Source organism: Epinephelus moara, chromosome 15 (genome assembly GCF_006386435.1).
Source record: "Epinephelus moara isolate mb chromosome 15, YSFRI_EMoa_1.0, whole genome shotgun sequence".
In the NCBI taxonomy this organism is placed as follows: Eukaryota; Metazoa; Chordata; class Actinopteri; order Perciformes; family Serranidae; genus Epinephelus; species Epinephelus moara.
The window spans coordinates 241,214-259,823 of NC_065520.1; the positions used below are offsets into that span (position 1 = coordinate 241,214).

General features: G+C 42.2%; 1 protein-coding gene across 4 annotated transcripts in view; it reads left to right on the forward strand.

The window, feature by feature from the left end:
* The first annotated feature begins 683 nt into the window (after positions 1-683).
* LOC126401816 (FERM, ARHGEF and pleckstrin domain-containing protein 1-like) overlaps positions 684-18,610 on the forward strand; it is a 77,396-nt gene continuing 59,469 nt past the window's right edge. For all 4 annotated transcript variants that reach the window (XM_050063325.1, XM_050063327.1, XM_050063328.1 and 1 more), the window contains exons 1-2: positions 684-924; positions 10,532-10,759. In XM_050063325.1, the coding sequence (XP_049919282.1) occupies positions 10,586-10,759 (174 nt within the window). In that variant the 5' untranslated portion in view covers positions 684-924; positions 10,532-10,585. The remainder of the gene's footprint in view (positions 925-10,531; positions 10,760-18,610) is intronic.

Genomic DNA, 18,610 nt, shown 5'->3' on the forward strand with positions numbered 1-18,610 from the left:
GACAGACAGACAGACAGACAGACAGACAGACAGACAGATAGATAGATAGATAGTACTTTATTGATCCCTTCCTGGGAAATTCTTGTAGAAATTCTGTAGGCCTGTTCATTAAGCCATTCATGCCTGTATACAAGTATATAGCCAGTGTTTGTGCAAGAAATATATATATATTTCCATAATAAAATACATTTAAGTTACACACTATATGCACATACTAGGTGATTTTTTTTTATATATTTTTTTTTAAAATACGATTTTCACTACCTTCTTATTTTTAACTTATGTGGTGTCAGTCCATTTTTAGATTTTGTCTTTGTTTAAAACTTTTTTTCCTAATCCACAGAAATATTAAAATACTACATTTCTACTCTTAAATTTTCCAACAAGTTTTACTGACTCTGTATGGTGTAAAAAACCCAAATAAATTATTTTTTACTTAATTAATAGCAGAATATTTAATACCAAGCAACCATATTTTATGCCAGTTTAATTCTCCATAAAGACAAGAAACATGTTTTATATTATATTTCTGAGAGGCTCCATTTATTTGAGCATTTTAAATAAAGCACTCCAGTACCGACCTTTGCCTCCACACTGTCATCTCCCCGCTCCCCCATGCGGTGGCGCTGTTCATCCGCCCTGGCTGCACGCTCTCCCTGCCTGGCTGACACTGGAGCCGGGGCGCTGTGCTGGAGGCGGTGTGTGGAGCTCTTTATTGTTCCAGTAGAAAGCTCAATGCACGGTTTCCCACATTGTCTCAATGGCTACCACACAGAAACCACGTCCCACCTGAGAGGGAGCGGTTCGGCTGCGAGGAGAGGACTCACTGACCCAAACTTAGAGCTCGGTGCGGGATTTACCGTCCGCCTCGGAAATAAACGCTCCTACAGACGGACAATCTGTGGATCCTGAAGAAAGAGAGGGGTAAGGAAATCATGCTATCCGGATTATGAAGCGAGGTTACACGTAGCCTCTCCGGTGCTCCTTGTGTGGAGCTCACTTGTGTTCACATTCAGCTACATTTGTTACAATATGCGTTTCCAGTTTAGAGACTTTGGCTCCTACAGTGCGTGATGTTTGACGAGCCTGCTGTCTTAAAGTATAAGCTCGCTTCCATTGCAGCCAGCCTGTTCATTTTCCTAATCGGCTGAGCTGTAGGAGGTCCAACAGAGCTTCTTTTACTGTAAGCTTAATTAATGATAGACAAGGGTCTCCAGGAAGTGCTACAAACATTTACACAAAGTTAACATTTCCTGCATGTTAGTGTTTAACTGGCATGTGCTTTTGGTGATGTTTTATATTGTGGATTTTTTCCAGCTGCCTTTCCATTCACCAAACCTTGTCTTTGTCATCACATGCACATTAATATATAGCGCACACACACACACACACACAGCAGCCCTGTCTCTTGAGTGTGATCAGGTTGCCTTTTAGCCTACTGACATCTTTACTCTGGCCTAAAGGATTACTCTGCTAACCTACATCCTGGGGCTTGCACTCTCAGCCAACTGTACTCTAATGTGTGTACCTTTATTTAGAGGTGTGTCTGTTTCACTTCACTTGACAAAGCTGCTGCATGTTGAGCAGTATCGCGCCTCCTAGGTCCTCCTTGGTGTTGTCACTGGCAGCTGATAATGTGCACGGCACCCATAAGGTGACAAGGGTATAGGGTCAGTGAAGGCAGCACCTAGGGTCAGCTTTGTTCTAAATTAATATTGGGTACGATTTAGGGGGATTTGGTAGCACCTAGCAGGGAGGATTGCAGATTGCAACCAGCTGAAACTTCTCCCTGTAAGATTTCCTTCACTGGAGATTTTTACCAAGCAACCATATTGTGCTCCCGGTTGGACCAGGTGATTTAAACTGGTAAAACACTGAATTAAGCTGTTTCATGTTAGAAATTAGTGTGTCTTCCTTGCTTTTTGGCAAGCTGTGAGCCCAGCATCTGCAAATGTGTGCTCATCTTATTTCTGATCCAGGTGTTCACGAGGTTTTTACCAGGAGCCGAATTATCCGTAGAGGTTGCTTCCTCTCTGAAACTAACAGACAAGGTGATTTAAGCCAGTAAAAATACTGAATAAAGCAGTTTCAAGTCAAAAATCAGTGATTCTCCAATGCTGTTTGGCATGTCAGAGACGGACCACGAGTGAAACAATGTCTAATGTGTGCTCACTTTTTTCTCTAATAACTTAAGAGCCAGACGTTCAAGAGGTTTTTACAGGGAGCCGAATTATTGGCAGAGGTCTCCTCCTCTCCAAGACAAACAGACCAGGTGATTTAAACTGGTAAAAACACTACACAAAGCAGTTCCGTGTTAAAAATCAGTGATTCTCCAATGCTGTTTGGCATGTCAGAGACAGGCCACTACCGAAGCAATGTCTAATGTGTGCTCACTTTTTTCTCTGATAACTTAAGAGCCAGACGTTCAGGAGGTTGTTACCAGGAGCCAAATTATTTGCTGGGGTCTCTTCCTCTCCAAAATAAACAGATGATTTAAAGCGGTAAAAACCTTGAATAAAGCAGTTTCACGTAAAAGAAAAAGTGTTTTTTGCGACGCTGTCGTTGTGGAGGGGCTGCTAACTACAGTGGCCAATGTGAAAACGTTAATGTCCCTATCTAGAGCCAGTGTTTGGTTTGTCCATTCTGGGCTACTGTAGAAACATGGCCGTGCAGCATGGTGATTTCCACCTGCTCCTTATGTAGATAAAAACGGCTCATTTTAAGATAACGAATTCACAACAATTCTTATTTGCAGATGATTATACACTTAAGAACACATACTTATTGTATTGTATTCCACTTCTGCCAATATATCCCCTTAAATCCTAAACACTGGACCTTTAATCGTTGGTGGAGCTAGGGGGGGAAGCATGGTGTGCCTAATCACTATGCTGCCCTGTTCCCTGTCCACTTTTAAAATCAATATCACACCTATAACACCAGGAGAATTGGCGTTACACTCCCTTTCCTTCACACAGCCTCACAATAGAAACTCTCCTGAGAGCAGCAGAGCAGCTTAATGGCTCAGCGGGTGAAGAGTGTCACCTTGATAAAATGAGGTATCAGACGCAGCCTATTGATCTGTCAAGGGCCGCGTTGGATTGTGGCCTTGATCTCACCCTCACCTGTGCTTGTCAGGTTGTAGTTGACGCCTCAGGGTGTCATTTGTCAGTTTAGTCAGATACAGATGTTTATTGGATGCTGAAATGGCAACAAGTAACACAATCAGGAGATTAATGTGCTGCCTTGATGGTTCTTAACTGAGGCTCTTGGAGCTCCACGCTCATATCTGCATTTCCAGCATTTCATATTAGTTTTCATGGAGACTCAGTCTTGACCTTTGCGGCACATACTGCACAGTATATGATAAATATTCTAAATGCAACGTCTGCCTGCTTCAGTATTCCCAGAGCTTTTGGTTGAATCCCACAGCGTTCCTCAGTGAATGCAAGACCTTGTTCAGACAATAACCAGGCGGGAATAGCTGAGCAGGTTGACCTTGCATTTTGAACATTTACCACATAGTTTTCTTTTAATTTTCAAATGTAAAGCCAATTCTGTCTTTCCAAATTATATCCCTAGGATGGCAGGTCATGATTCTTTTCATTGCTGATTAATCTGACGATTGTTTTCTCGATTAATTGGCAAGTTGTTTGGTATATCAAAGCAAAATGTTGATCAGTGTTTCCCAAAGCCAAGGGCGTTGGTTTCGGTTGATTATTTGGGGGACGCACATGAAATTGGGAGTTTGGGGGGCAAGAAAATGTTATGGTTTATGGTGTAAATGTCTTTAATTATGTCAAAGTAAAAGTCATCTGCTACTTTTTTTCTTTTTATTGGGAGGGGGAAAAATGCACGTCCTAAATATTAAAGGGAATGTGTCCCTCTGAGTCCCCCCCGAAATCTAAGCCCATGAGGTCCTCAAATGTCTTGTTTTGTCCACAGAAAGAAACCTCAAGGCTCATGTATAAACATGTAAGCATATGCACAAAACGAGGTCTGAAAAAGGCGTAAGCCACCTCGCACGGAAAAGTTGTGATGTATAAAAACAGACTTGATGGGCGAAGCTTTGACTCATGCTTACTAACATTTTGGAGATGGGAAATTGGCGACGCAGGTGGTGAGGTGTAAGCCTGATTGTAGAAATTGTTGAATATTTTTTGGTGCATGCCATCACACCATTTTTGGCTTTTGTCTGAGCATACATTTTTAGTATGGATCCTACGTATTGTTTTATAAATGAGACCCCAGAAAATATTCACATTGACAAAGCTGGAATCAGAGAATTTTGCCTTTTTTCCCCTAAATTTTTATTAATCAATTAAATCAATAGTTAATTTATCATTGCAGTGGGGTGGCACGGTGGTACATCAGTGGTCAGCATTGCCACCTCACAGCAAGAGGGTTCACTGGTTCGAATCCAGGGTGGGGCATTCAAACGCCGGGGTCGGGGAACCTTTCTGTGTGGAGTTCACATGTTCTCCCCATGTCAGTGTGGTTTTTTTTTCCGGGTACTCCAGCTTCCTCCCACAGTCTAAAGACATGCAGGTCAGGTTTACTGGTGACTCTTAATTGGCCGTAGGTGTGAGTGTGAGCATGAATGGTTGTCTCTGTGTGTCAGCTCTACGATAGTCTGGCGACCTGTCCAGGGTGTACCCTGCCTCTCACCCAGTGTCAGCTGGGATAGGCTCCAGCCCCCCGCGACCCCCATCAGGATAAGCGATCACAGAAAAAGAATGAATAACTTTTATGTTTCTGAAGAAAATGACTCAAATTGCTTAATTGATTATCATATAAGTTGCTGATTAATATAAGAACTGACACCTAATTGATTAATTGTTGCAGCTCTAATATTCCTGTACTTTTCCCAAAGCTGTAACACTATAACACCAAAGAAAATGAACAACTTTGATTATCAAGTTCTTTACTACATGCCAAATGCCAAAAATTTGCTGATTCCAGCTTCCCAGATGAGTATTTTTGTCTTTTAAACATGCAGTAAACCGAATATCTTTCGGTTTCAGACTGTTGGTCTGACAAAACAAGACATTAAACTCACTTTGGGCTGTAGGAATTTGCAATTTTTAAAATATTTTCCAACATTTTGTAGACTAAATGATTCATTGAGAAAACAGTCATGTAATTAAGTAGTAAAAATACTCATTAGTAGCAGACCCATGCAACATATAGGTAGCTAAAATGATCAACAGTGCAAGATTTCCAATAGAAACACTGCTACAGTTAGCTTAGTGGCACATACAGCATGCCCATCACTTCCTTTTTCAGTGTGAGCTTGTGACCTCTGATCCACTTTTACAGCAGTTTCTGTAATCTTGGCATGTGTTGTCATATTCCCCTGAATATAATCAGCAGTTTTATCTCATGATACCTTGAAAATCCATTTATCAAAGGGTTGAATGTCAGGCCTGTTTTATAGCTGGCAAATGTTACAGATTATGCAACCTCCATGTGAATATTCTTGCCCACATTATGTAACAGTATGTAACATATGTGCTGTCTTTATTTATTAAAGTAAATAATTAAAAGGACTCAAACCAGATTTGTAACCTCTTAATGTCTGTAAAACATAAAGCTTTCTGTAGATGTATTCGTGCACACACGCTCACATCCGATTCCCAGAGCCTGGCTTCCCTCTCACAAACTCTTGGGAAACTTTCAGCTAACACCAGTTCAAAGGCTGCTTGAGAGGCCTCGGTCCCTGCGAGTTTTAAAGCCCCGCTGCTGGAAGCTCCCACAGTGGCTTCCTTTGTGCCTGTGTGACCAGCTCGCTCTGTATTCCTCACAACCAACTGCATGTATAATCCCCTACCCTCTGCTGAGGAGATGATGAAACTTGTGCTTCCAAATTTCCACTCTTTTGCTGTGAAAGCAGGCGATAGCGCTAAATTAACAGCTAGTGGGATATTCTCAGTGTCTTGAATCAATCAAGTCAACATTTATGAGTTTGTTCATGAGGGAAAACACATTTAAAGAACTGTGAAAGTGTTTTGGTGCCTTTGCAGGGTCAGGGATGAGCTTTTTAGACACTGGATGTTAAACCATGGAAAGGTACTCTCTTGCTTTAGTTGCTGGTCTTAAAATGTCTGAAACGTACCCTGTTGATTGCCATGTGCTGAGAGACTAAATATGTGTAGGTGACAAACCAACGGTGCTGATGTTTGTCAGGGTAATTGGCACCTGCTTGTTAGTGAATGGTTAGGTAGAGCTATAAAGCTCTGAGTTGACACTTGTTTTGTTGTGAAGGGTAACTCTTACTGAGTGAATGTAGGCTTACAAAAGAGATAATTCAAGCACTTCTTTGAGACTGAACTTCCTCTTTTTGTCAGGCACTACTCTCAGACACTCAAACCGGCTGATACTGAACGACTAATCAACAACAGAGCAGAGCGTTCGTTTCAGCGCAGTGGGGAAGTAGCACACAAGAACAAAGGAATTTTCCCACAGGTGTAATGAGTAACTTGAATGTCAGGTCCCTTTATTATCGGGTCACTTCCTTGGCTGGGCTCCAGTTTCAGCTTTTGTCACTGAGGTGAGGAGGAGAGCTGCTGGTTTGTGTGTGCAGGTGGAGGGATTAGTAAAAGGTAGGGTTTTGTTCTCATGTTGGAAATAAAAGGGTAGATTAGGTGTGAAAGAGCAAAGGTGAAGTTTCTCTGCAAACTGTTTTTATTTTGTTACCACGAGGAGGAGCGTACAGTATATTTTTGTTGTAAGAAGATGTCCACTTTGACACTGAGGTCTGAGGTCAGTTGCAGAGCAGCTCCCCTGGTGCTTGTAGGCGTTCACTAGCTATGTGCCATATCCGGGGTCTCTTCCTTTGGACTGTCTGGCCTTCAGAGGACTGACAGCTCTGCTGAAGGGCTGCAGCTGACAGTTATTTGCCTTATCACTAATCTGCTGGTTATTTTTTTCCCAATTTGAGAATATCACAGCTATGATGTCAGAAATTGCTGCCCATCACTAGTTCTTTATGCCCAAAATCTAGGAATGCACTGATTTACCGGGCAAACATTGGTAAGGTGGACACTTGGCTTGTTGACTGACTGTCATCACCTTTTCAGCATGTCACATCAGTTTTGCGCAAGCTAAAAAGGAGGGCTCAAAACAAAAAGCATCCTGTCATCCTGGCTACAATAGAAAACATATTTGGGATGAACAGATACCTTCCCTGGGATGCCTTTGGGATGAAGGACCACAGTAAACTCACTATGGACACAAATAGTTGATAGAGGATAGGGGCGGCTGTGCATCAGAGGTAGAGTGGGTTGTCCACTCATCAGAAGATCAGCAGTTCAATCCCCGGCTCCTCCAGTTCGCATGTCGAAGTATCCTTGGGCAAGAAACTGAACCCCAAATTGCTCCTGATGGCTGTTCCATCGATGTGTGAGTGCATGTGAATGGTTACTGAGTAGCAGGTGACGCCATGTATGGTAGCCTCGGCCACCAGTGTGTGAATATATGTGAAAATGGGTGACTGTAACGTGTTAAAGCACTTTGAGTGGTTGGAAAAGTAGAAACCAGCACCTCTGCCTCTTAAATGCACTGCAGATGTGCACATGGTGTTGGTAGGTTATTCTGTCAGAACATTGGAACTAACAGCTAACAGAGGTTGCATTGAAATCAGCAGGAGGAGAGTTAGTTAACGTTAGTGGTTAGTTGTTAGCAGTTTGAACTAATGGAGGTTGCACTGAGTTACATTGTGATGCGTTATTGCGTAAACATCTGAAGCTGTATTCAGTAAAAATGAGTGTTGGGCAAAGGTTAAGTTAAGGCTTTACCCGACTTGTAATGGTGCCAGTCGAGTCAGATTAGCTTCTTTTTTTTCATGTGAAGTTATAGTTTGAAGTTTGAACGGGGTTCAGCTGGATGTTCAGTGCAATGTAGCAAACAAGCTTATGGCGCTAACGACGGATCAGAAATGTGAAACAACACCAAACAAAAGCCAAAGGCCGTGTCGTATTAAGTGTCTGTGAGTTGTAAGTGTACCGCTGCCAAGCAGAAGAGAGAAGATGATGTTATCTCTGAGCCTTAAGCAGGATTTATGCTTGTGTGGCAGACCGTACGCACGTGGCCTACGCTGTTGTGAGCATTTCTGTGTCACTCTGCAGTTACACCTCCAAAACACACATTAAACATGGCTTAATAGAGACAGTTTCAAACACAAGTACACAAATCAGCTTCACTATAACTCGCAGCATTCACAGACAAACACTTGTCTTTATCTGGACACTTTTTCCCCACAAATACAACATGCTAATGGTTTTAGCACAAGCCCATGGCATTTTACATTGTATGAATTAGCCTAGCAACTAGCAATCTTTTCCTACTCTCATATAAAACCAGGGACAACAGCAACATTTAACAAAGGTAACAGTATATAATTTGGGTCCATTACAACTCACAAGGTTCACCAACAAAACAATTATCTTATACTAAACACGTTTTCCAACCAAATATAACATGCTAACGTTATTAGCACAAGCCTATGGTATTTTACATTGTATAAAGTAGCCTAGCGACAAGCAGAGATTTCCTCTGCTCATATGAAGCCAGGATGAATCCCAAAGTATAAATCCCTGAATGATAAATTACACACAAGACTTAAAATGCTATTTCTGTGGAGGCTTTATTGTCTTCACAATTTATTGTTTCTTATCTTTCACCTTACGGTGAAAAGTTTCTCCTCCTCTGTGCCACTGCATCATATCCGCATTCTTTACCAAAGAGTATTGTGAAAGTCAAGAGCACTGTTATCTTGGAAAATTAAATTTTTGGTAAGCATCTTGAATAAATACAGTTGAGAAATATGTTTCCCTGGCACAAAAAGGGTAATAAATAACAACAAAAACATTAGTATGGGTCCAGTTGATCTGCCAAATTGATATTTTAAACATTTTTAATGGCCCAGAATTTCAGTGCAACCCAGCCAGAATGTCATATTGAAGTTGCCTTTTTTCTGAGTGTCCATCATACTAATCACTGATTCATTGTCTTTATTCAATAAAGTGTTTAAGCTCTGCTCTGTATGATGAGCCTGCACCATCTCCCCAAAATAGATGATGCACAGAGGCGTCACCATCGCGTCACTGTACTTCCCGTCTTTGCCTCTTAGAGAAAAGTGACCGGCACTGTGTGGATTTTAAGGATAGTCCCCAAAAGACCGCAAATTACACACCAGCTTTATTCTCCAGATTTGGGCAAAAGAAGGCTGTATTTCTCAGGCACATTTGGACGAGACTCTGGAATCAGATAACCCCATTAACCTCAATGACATACTGTATTTGGACTTGAAATATGGACCTGACATGCTGCTCTGGGAAAGACTTGTGACTACAAACAAAGATCTGAAAACCTGTTAATTATCATGATGTCCAATAGGTCCCTCACGACATATTGAATAAATGATTAATTAACAAGAAATGGTGACCAAATATGACTTAACTGAGGACAGCCTTGTCCCATACACGACCCATGCCCTCACATCACCAGTGTGTTTGTACGTCGGGGCAGTTCAACCGTGTACACCCTCAGCCGTGCATTGCCCCTTGACTGTCTTCTAAAACATTCCTCAGCTGTGATGTCACCAACCGTCTGAGAGCATATTTATTGTCTGAGGTTGAGGTTTATCAAGTGTGGGATGGAGGTGGGGGCGCTGAAAAGTTTGTGTGTCTGAAAGAAGAGCAGAGGAGGGGGGGCGGGGGCGGGGGCGGGGGGGTGGGTGAGCGTCTTTGTGTGTTGTCAGACCGTATCTCATCTGCCCTACTTGTGTGTGAAGCTTTGATTCATGTCTGAACTGGCCTTAAACACAGCTCTGTGTTTGCTTCATAGGAAATCCCACCTGTGTGTGCCACAGCTGGAATAAGTGTGTGTCTAGTGAGGTGTGAGACATGTCTGTCTGCTTCTTTGTGCACTGGCCAAACTCTAACTGAAGCTGTCATTTTGTATGAGGTTGTTCTGGTCATTTCATCATCCAAACTAATAAAAAATCCCTGACTAAATGTCTTGTGGTTTTTACATTGTGCAAGGCCAATTTAACCTAGACTGAATAAACGTGGCAGGATTCTTCGCACATTTCTTGATCTAATTAAGCCCAAAGTTTCCCTCCAAGCAATGTTTTCTACATCAGAATCCCTGACTCCCTTTAAATGTGAGACAAATGTTGTATTTTTCCACATTTGAGAACCAGAATGCAACTTTTAGCCTTCATTTTCTTCTTAAAAGCCAAAGGCATTTGACAATTCTTATACAAAGATTACAGGAATACAAGTATATAAACTTACCAAAACACCGGATGTGATGCTATTTAGGATGAGGGCCTATTTAGAAGCTTGGATGTGAGAGGAAATGCCTGATCCTTCAGGCTTAAAACAGCCTGCTGTGTATTTTAGAAGCCCAAAATAACCCTAAAATCACAGACTGAACAGTTTGTTGGCTTTCCTGGCTTGACGCATATAAAGAGACGCAAACTGCACCCCGAATTTTGAGTGAAAATGTTCTGTTCTTTCTCCTCCAGACCTGAACAGAGGTGCCTGCAGCTCGAGAGCCCCTCACTGTAGCGTCCGTCACCATGGTCGAACCAGCGGACAGGCCGTCTACAGCCGGACAGAGGCTGGGCGCCCCTGAAAGTTTCGGGGTGTCCACCTTGGAGCCAGGCCTGCGTCCTCCTGTCCAGGCTCCGGGACGACAAGTCTCCATCAGGGTTCAGATGCTCGATGACACACAGGAAGTCTTCCAGATATCGGTGAGTACAGGCATAAGTTTTGTTTTCTGTTTATCTCCGTCCTGCTGGAACCCCATCAATCCATTATTAGTTTTGGTTGCAAGAGGATGGCTCAATATGCTCCATTTACCTTTAGTCTTATCTCCACTTCCTGGAGGTACACAGGAAGTGGGATAGACGCCAGCTTCCTGTCTAAACACACCACACCTACAGACCCGTGATCCTTCCTCATAGACAGAAACGCTGCAGCCTTTGCTCCCCCTCTGTCATTGTCTCTCACTGTATCCCATCCTCTGCTTTCTGTGTGTTGGTTTAAAGGGTAAGTTTGGTATCTTTTAAACTGGATTGTAGTTTCCCATGCTCTTGTGTCTAAGTGACTAATGGGAATAATGATTTTTGAAGTTGGTCCAGTATTTAAAGAGTGCTGCAGCCAGCAGCAGCAAAAACAGGCTCCAGTGTAAACACTGGGCATGTTCACAATTCACGCCCTCTGAAAGTTCTTGTCTCTCCACTGACAGGCTCAGATTATTACTCTAGGTGTCTAACAACATTATGGAAAGGATCCTGACAGAGATAGACCTTTTTGTTTAAGATTAAGATCCTTTTTGGTTAACCAGAAACAGCCCCAAAATCACAGTCCCCAAACTCACCAGACTCCATTTAAAAAAACAGTAATTTTAGCATGTATACAGACAGCCTATTTTCCACATCTAACTGGGTGAAATAAGGATTTATTTCAACTAAATCAGAGTTGTTGATTGTTGGAAGAGTAGAAAGACTAACCAAGGCAGCTTTTGTGAATTTTATTTTGTTTCAGTCAACCTTGAATCAAGTCTGTTTAACGATGGTAAAATTACTGTTTATTGAAATGGAGTCTGGTGGGTTTGCCGATGGCCATTTTGGGGCTGTTTCTAGTTAAACTAAGGATCTTACTCTTTAAGGAAAAGGTCTATCTCTGTAGGGATCCTTACCACAATGTTGTCCAACACTTAAAATAACAATCTGAGCCCGTCAGTAGCAAAAGCAAGCACTTTTAGTGAGTGTTAATTGGCGGTTCAAACCTTCCCGAAGTGTTTACATTGCAGCCTGTTTTGTTGCAGTGCTGTCACTCAATACTGGACCAATTTAAAAAGTTGTCCTCTCCATCAGTCACTAAGAATCAAAGATATGGAAAAATAGGGTCCAGGTTGAAAAATTCAGAACCTACCCTTTAATGCTGACAGGTTTCCCACCAACACTGCTGAAGCTAAAAATATATGTTCCCATGACATGTTATAGGCTGTCCTCTGTCTGTCATTCTCTCATTTACTCAGTCACAAGCAAACACAACTGTATATTCTTTGCAGATATTGGCCAGTATTCACCCTGATCAGTCATCTAAAGTATTTGCATGTGTTTTGAATCCTTCTGCGAGCTTCACTGAGGGTGTGTGCTTCCATGTAAGTGAGTCTGAGGCATGTGTTTGTCTACAGCAGCTCCCTGGCTTCCTAATGCAGGGTCCTCTGAGAGGCTGCACATGCAGCAGCTTTAATGACCTCGGTTCTGCGGTGCTTTGGTATGTCATCTCCGGGTGGGAGTAGTCCTGAATTTCTGAATTAATGCCTGCCGCAAACTGACAGAGAGTTTGGTTCCATGCCCTTCTCGGCAATTTGCACGCCTTTCAGAAAACCCAGCCGCTGTATTATCAGCTTAAAGTTCGGGGAGTTTTTTGTGATGATAATTAAGAAAGATTGCAGCGAGTCACTGTCTCAGCTGGCTTGTAGAACATCCAGAGCTGCCAGTTTGGGGAGCCGTAATTGGCTCTTGTGGAAAATGCCAAGAATGTATGTGGTTGTTAGTGTGTCGGTGCCTCGGGATGTGTCTCTGGACAGTTTGACAGAGGGCTGGGATCTGGTGTCTGTGTGAGAGGGGTGTCATCTGCATGTGTGTGGGTTTTTTTTTTTTTTAGCATTTTCCAAAATCCTAAATTGATGTCTTCTCAAATTGATGTAAGAACCCACAAAGCAGCAGCAGGACTCCTCAACGCCTCATGACAACCTCATCCAACTATGTTTTTCTACCCTCAGTCTTTCACACACGTACAAATGAAATGCCTGATGTCTGTGGAACGTATTTAGACGTCACGTCTCAGACCACAGGAGAGCGTCAGTGAACAACAGCAGCATGACAAAATACTAATACTGCACTCACACACCATTGTTCTCAGCTGAGATTGTTTGGTTGCTGTTACAAGAGCGAAATGTGCACCGGTAGAGGACTGGACCCAGAATAATAATGAAGGGAGTTGTAGAGACGGATAGAATGATCAGAGGACTGATGGAAAAGAGACCTGAGCAGGAGCTGAGGAATGGTTTGAAAGCGAACCAACCAAATTAATGACTTACGATGTTTTCAGTGCTTATCACAGACTGAGAGAAATAGGGGAGGCTTTGTCTCTTGAGCTTGACTCACGTACTCTGTCTTTTTCCTGTTACAATGCCTGCCAGTGTATTTGTGCAGTAGGTGTAGTCTAACGTGTGAATCAAGAGATAAGCCTGCAGCCCACACTAACGCTGGCGCTGGATTGGGCCTTTTGTCACTACAGGCTGGCTCATTAACTGAGCCTGTTATCTTAAAGCCTCAGCCAGGGGGCTGCAGAACAGGAGCCATACATCCTCAAGATCCAAAACACGGGACTTTTTTACACTTTAAAGGGATAGTTCAGACATTTTGAAGTGGGGTTGTATATTATCCATGGTCAGTGTATTACCTACAATAGATGGTGTTCGGCATGCCCCCAGTTTGTAGAAGCAGGCATGACGAGCAGACTAATGTCCTGCTGTGGACGGGGGTCAGCAGCAAAATGGATTTTAGCCACCGAAAAAATCTACATCAGTCAAAGAGTATGTAGTATTTATAATATTTTACAGTAATTTTACCTCACAGAACACAGGAGCTGCTCGTTTACTGCTGCTTCGATCAGTTAGCTTGTTAGTCTTATAGGGTGACTTTAGTGTTTTAAACTGTTAGGGATTTGTGTTTTCCTGTAGCCCCTGTCCACAGCAGGACATTGCTTCGCTTCCATGGTGGTACCTCTGTCCACTTCTCCACACTGGGAGCGTGCCGACTGCCATCTACTGTAGGTAATACTGATGCTGGAGAGGTACCTCATACAACCCTACTTAAAAAATGCAAACCATCCGTTTAAAGCGTCAGTGTTGGCATGCCGTGGTGCTGTTGTAGTGTTGACCTGAGCTTCCCATGGTCGATGTTTGAATTTTAACCCTTTTCACTCCATGTTTAAATGACCTCTGCAGCAACATGCTTTTCTTTTAAACCCATTTGCCACTTATTTTGGGTTTGGAAAAGCCCAGCATGGCCTTTTTGTGCAAATAAGACCTCACAGTTCAGTCTCCATTGTGCTTTTCTCACATCATAGGTACTGTGATGTATTATATATTTCAGCAGGGCAGATAGGGATGCTCCAATTTTTCTCTTCCAATACCTAAACTCATCTGAACACAAATACTGATACATCATTCAAAACATTTTGGTCCAACATGCGTCTTCAATAAAGTTCCATCTCTTAGATCCAGGTAGCTTGACCCTGAGGGCTCAGGCTTTTTCATCCTCAAAACTCTGCGTCCTTATGATAATTCTGTTGTTTATGAAATCAGCTGTATCCTCGGGCTTTCAGTCGGGAATGTGGACGGACTCTATTAGCCAGATTCCCACGAGAGGGAACGTGGAATCCATTAGAACAAAAGGAGATCCTCCAGAATTTTATCGGGACTCTTGAGAGGCAAAGAGCCTGAATACCTTTTAAATCTAATGCAGCTTTTCCCTCTCATGGAATGACGGGAATCATTGGCCAATCAGCTTCTGCGTATATCACACAGTAAGACAGTTGTTTATTGATAAGTCATATTTCTTAATGTCATCGTCATTCTTCTCTCAGCTGACTTTGTACATTGTTTGAATATACATTACATCAATAAAATATCATGACATGACATTGGCACAGAATGCATTAGTGGACACACACACACACAAAGGAGGCTTCATTATTAATGTGGACTGGTAGCAGCGTGGTGAAGGAGTGTGTGAGTGCAGAACGTCGTCGCTCACTCCCACCTGGTGAATAATTGAAGGTGGAGAGGATGTGCTGTGTGTGTGTGTGTCTGTATTTGCCTGCATGGTGAATAAAGGCGGATGTGTGTTACTCATTTGCTTTCAGTTGGTTTCACCTGCTTGGATGTAATTCAGCATCAGTGAAACCATTCACAGAGCCTGTGTGCGGATGCCTCTCCCACAAGTTCAACCCTAACCTCATTTTCTCTCACTGTGGCCACAGTGTGTGCCGTTTTGACTCAGTCCTTTTTGATATTTGATTTCATTACAGTTTTAATCCGTTACAGCTGCAGTGTTTACTTGTATGTCAGAGAGAGAAACTTTGTTGCATGATTGTTTGCTTTCACCAGTAAAGCTTCCCTGCCCCAGATTCCCTCAGTTTATCACGAGGTCGCAGCATGCAGTCATGGAGGGGAATTTTCCAAAGGAAACCATTTTGGTTTTTGTGGTGAAGATTATTAAAACTCAGCGAAAAGGAACAAGTGACTGCACTTTACTATAACTCACACCTGTTTCTCAAAATTTATTTTAGGGATATTCCTTTTAGTGAGATTACTACCACCTTAAAAGAGGTTTTTTTTTTTTATTGTCTTTGAAACCTAATGTATCTTGTTCCTCTGTGCAGCAGGGCTCTATTGTTGTCCAAAAACTATTAAAATCACATTAATGAGCCACAACAAGCTCTGGTTGACACGTTCCTTCATTATAACAAACAAAAACGCTGCTGCAACCACTCTGCTGCTGAAAATCCTCACTGCAGCACCAGATGTGTTTTAATCCGCAGCAGAAAATAGTCCCTTCAGCTGTTTTGGAAACAATTTTGCACAGATTTACTCCCTCAGGAATGAATGGGTTTGGGGTTTAGGACCACAGACATTGTGAAGACGTTGGCAAGTACAGATAGATGGACGAACACATTGTTGGTTTTTGTCCTTTTTTTGTTAGTTTACAATAGGGAAAAATATAGAATTTCACAAGACGCATCCCTCAACTGGATCTGGACCCAAACCAGAACAACATAAACTTGAGTTTTACAGAGAGAGGAACGCCGGGGAAGAAGAGCAAACAATGTGACAGTGAGTTTAAATGATATGTTTTGCTCTGTGTAAAAAGAGCAGGGAAAACAAACAGTCTTGATCCAGTCAAGTCTGGAAACTTTGGAGCCAGCATCCCCATCACAGCCAAGTTTTTAACATCTTTTTAGCCAAGATCTGCATACGTCTCATTCTCTAGTGGACCTCCATTTTGTTTTGATTTAATTTGATTTGACTTTATTGCCTTGTGTCCCAGGACGTCAGCTGTTTCACATCAATACAAGTAAATGAAAAATACAAAACAACTTTTAACCAAACAACAAAATCATGTGACAAACACTACAAATCACATCACACGTTACAAAAAGTGGATGCAGTGCAACAAGTTTGCATTAATTAGAGTTTTCTGGGATCTTGTTTTATCTTGGTTTATGTCTGTTTTAATAAAATTTAGAATGGATCTCTAATATTCTCTTAAACAATATGCACTAGCAATGGATTTACTTGGCCATGGCTCTGTACACAACTGTCTTCATCCTTTTTTTTGCTTTATGAACACCTTCTTTCTGTTGCATATCTCGTCTAAAAATGGTGTCGAGCAATCTGAGAGAATAACCCTCTCCACAATATCTGACGGAGCTTTCACTCTTGCATCCAGTTAAGTCTCAAGGATGATATAACACCGAGGCAGTATGGGGCTCTTCCATGTATCAATCAGTGGTGTCTGATTGGTTGATATTTCCTTGTCTAGCCTGCTTACTTGACCTTAATCCCTGCAAGACCATCCAGTATATCCACACACTGAGACTGACCTTCTCAGTGGATGTCAGGAGCTTTAAAATCAGAGAGCAGGAGAGGCAGGACGTGGTTTTAGTGTTTGCATGTGTGTGGGAGGTGTTTCTGTTCAGGTGCAATAAGATCACTGCGGGGTTTTTGTTGCATGATTGGATTGCGGCTTTATAAAGATCTGCATGGTTCTTGACCTTGTGTGTGTGTGTGTGTGTGTGTGTGTGTGTGTGTGTGTGTGTGTGTGTGTCAGAAAGAGAGCAGGGAAAAGCTACAGGGCAACAGGGGGGAGGGTTATGAGGATTAGAACCGCTTTACAGACAACATCATTTGATAGACTAGCAGTCCCCCCAGGCCTGTGATAAATGAGCTACAGGTCCCCTGCTACATTATGCAGGAACACACACACACACACACACACACATGTTCACGCTGTAGCTCCGATGTGGAGACGCTGACATTTCAAATGGATGGGCCTTTGTCCTGTCGGCTACCTCGGGAATAAATGAATGAGGAATAAGACGGGAGTCAGTCACACCTTTTAAGAAGCGTTTTAGAAGACAAAAGGAGCAATGAAGCTACAGAAGGATACAAAGACAGGCTGTCTGAACATAACTTCTATCTTTATTTCTTCCTAAACCACCCTTTAATGTTTGTTCCTTTTGATCTGAATGCATATATATAATGTTTTAAAGGTCTTCCACCAGGCTGTGCAAATGCTTTGATTCCACTGACAAAAACTGTAATTTCAAATAGCTGAACACAGGAGCTGCCGGTCTACCTCTGCCTCAATTAGTTTGTGTTATTGTGTGACTTTGGTGTTTTCAACCTTTTTCATGTCAAGGACGGGAGACAGACAACACTGTCTAGACCAGGGGTCTGCAACCTTTGCCATTAAAAGAGCCATTTTTGACCAAGAATAAAATCTGTGTGGAGCCGCAAAACATGTTTGAGCCTTATAATCAAGGTAAATAGCCTATTAAGTCTAAATTAGCATATACTTATGGTCTAAATAAGCATTTGTTAATATGTTTTACCACAAGGTGGACACTGTGCAGGGCACTATCTATGATTATCAGGTACTTAAATTTTGCAGAGCTGGCAGTGAGAGCAAACAAATCTGTCCACGCACTACTACATTCTCTATTTTATTCAATTTATTTTTTTGGATTTGGCATCCATAGCTAACCAGCCACTGCTATCGAGGTTCAGCAACATTTGGATTCATAGAATGAATTTCCGTAGACTTCTTTTCTCAAAGGCTCAAGGAGCCACATGTGGCTCCGGAGCCACAGGTTGCCTACCCCTGGTCTAGACGGTACGGAAAAAACAAACATGAAACAAAATGCACATGACATATTGACATATTCATTAAGAATGGGGTAAAATGGGGCACCCAGTAGCTCACCTGGTAGAGCAGGCGCCTCAATTGTAAAGGCTGTGTCCTTACCGCAGCAGATGCAGATTTGATTCCAGCCCACGACCCTTTGCTTTCACACTCTGATGCTGTCCTGTCAAATAACGGCAAAAAGCCGAGAAAATAATCTTAAAAAGAATGAACTAAAGTATTTTAAATGAAATTATTAGGTCCCATTATCATCCCATCCATTAAAATGACATCTGGTTTGCCGTCCATCGTCTGCCTGATTCCATTCCATAACTCACATTGGTCTCTCTTCTGTAGTGAAATAAATGATGAAAATAAACTGTTCCCTAGGTGTGCCGTATCGTCTCGTTCACAATAACACCAGTATCATTTTTAATATCATATGAAAAATTTAATATCCTGATCCTTGCGATATTTCTACTTGTTGACATTGACGTCATACTGTTACCCACGGCAACAACAATCATGGCTGAAAGCGAAATGATTACAGACTTCACGGTGGTTCCAGAAAGAGGAGCAGCTTCAGTAGAGTGGAATAAACTGTGGCGTCCTGAA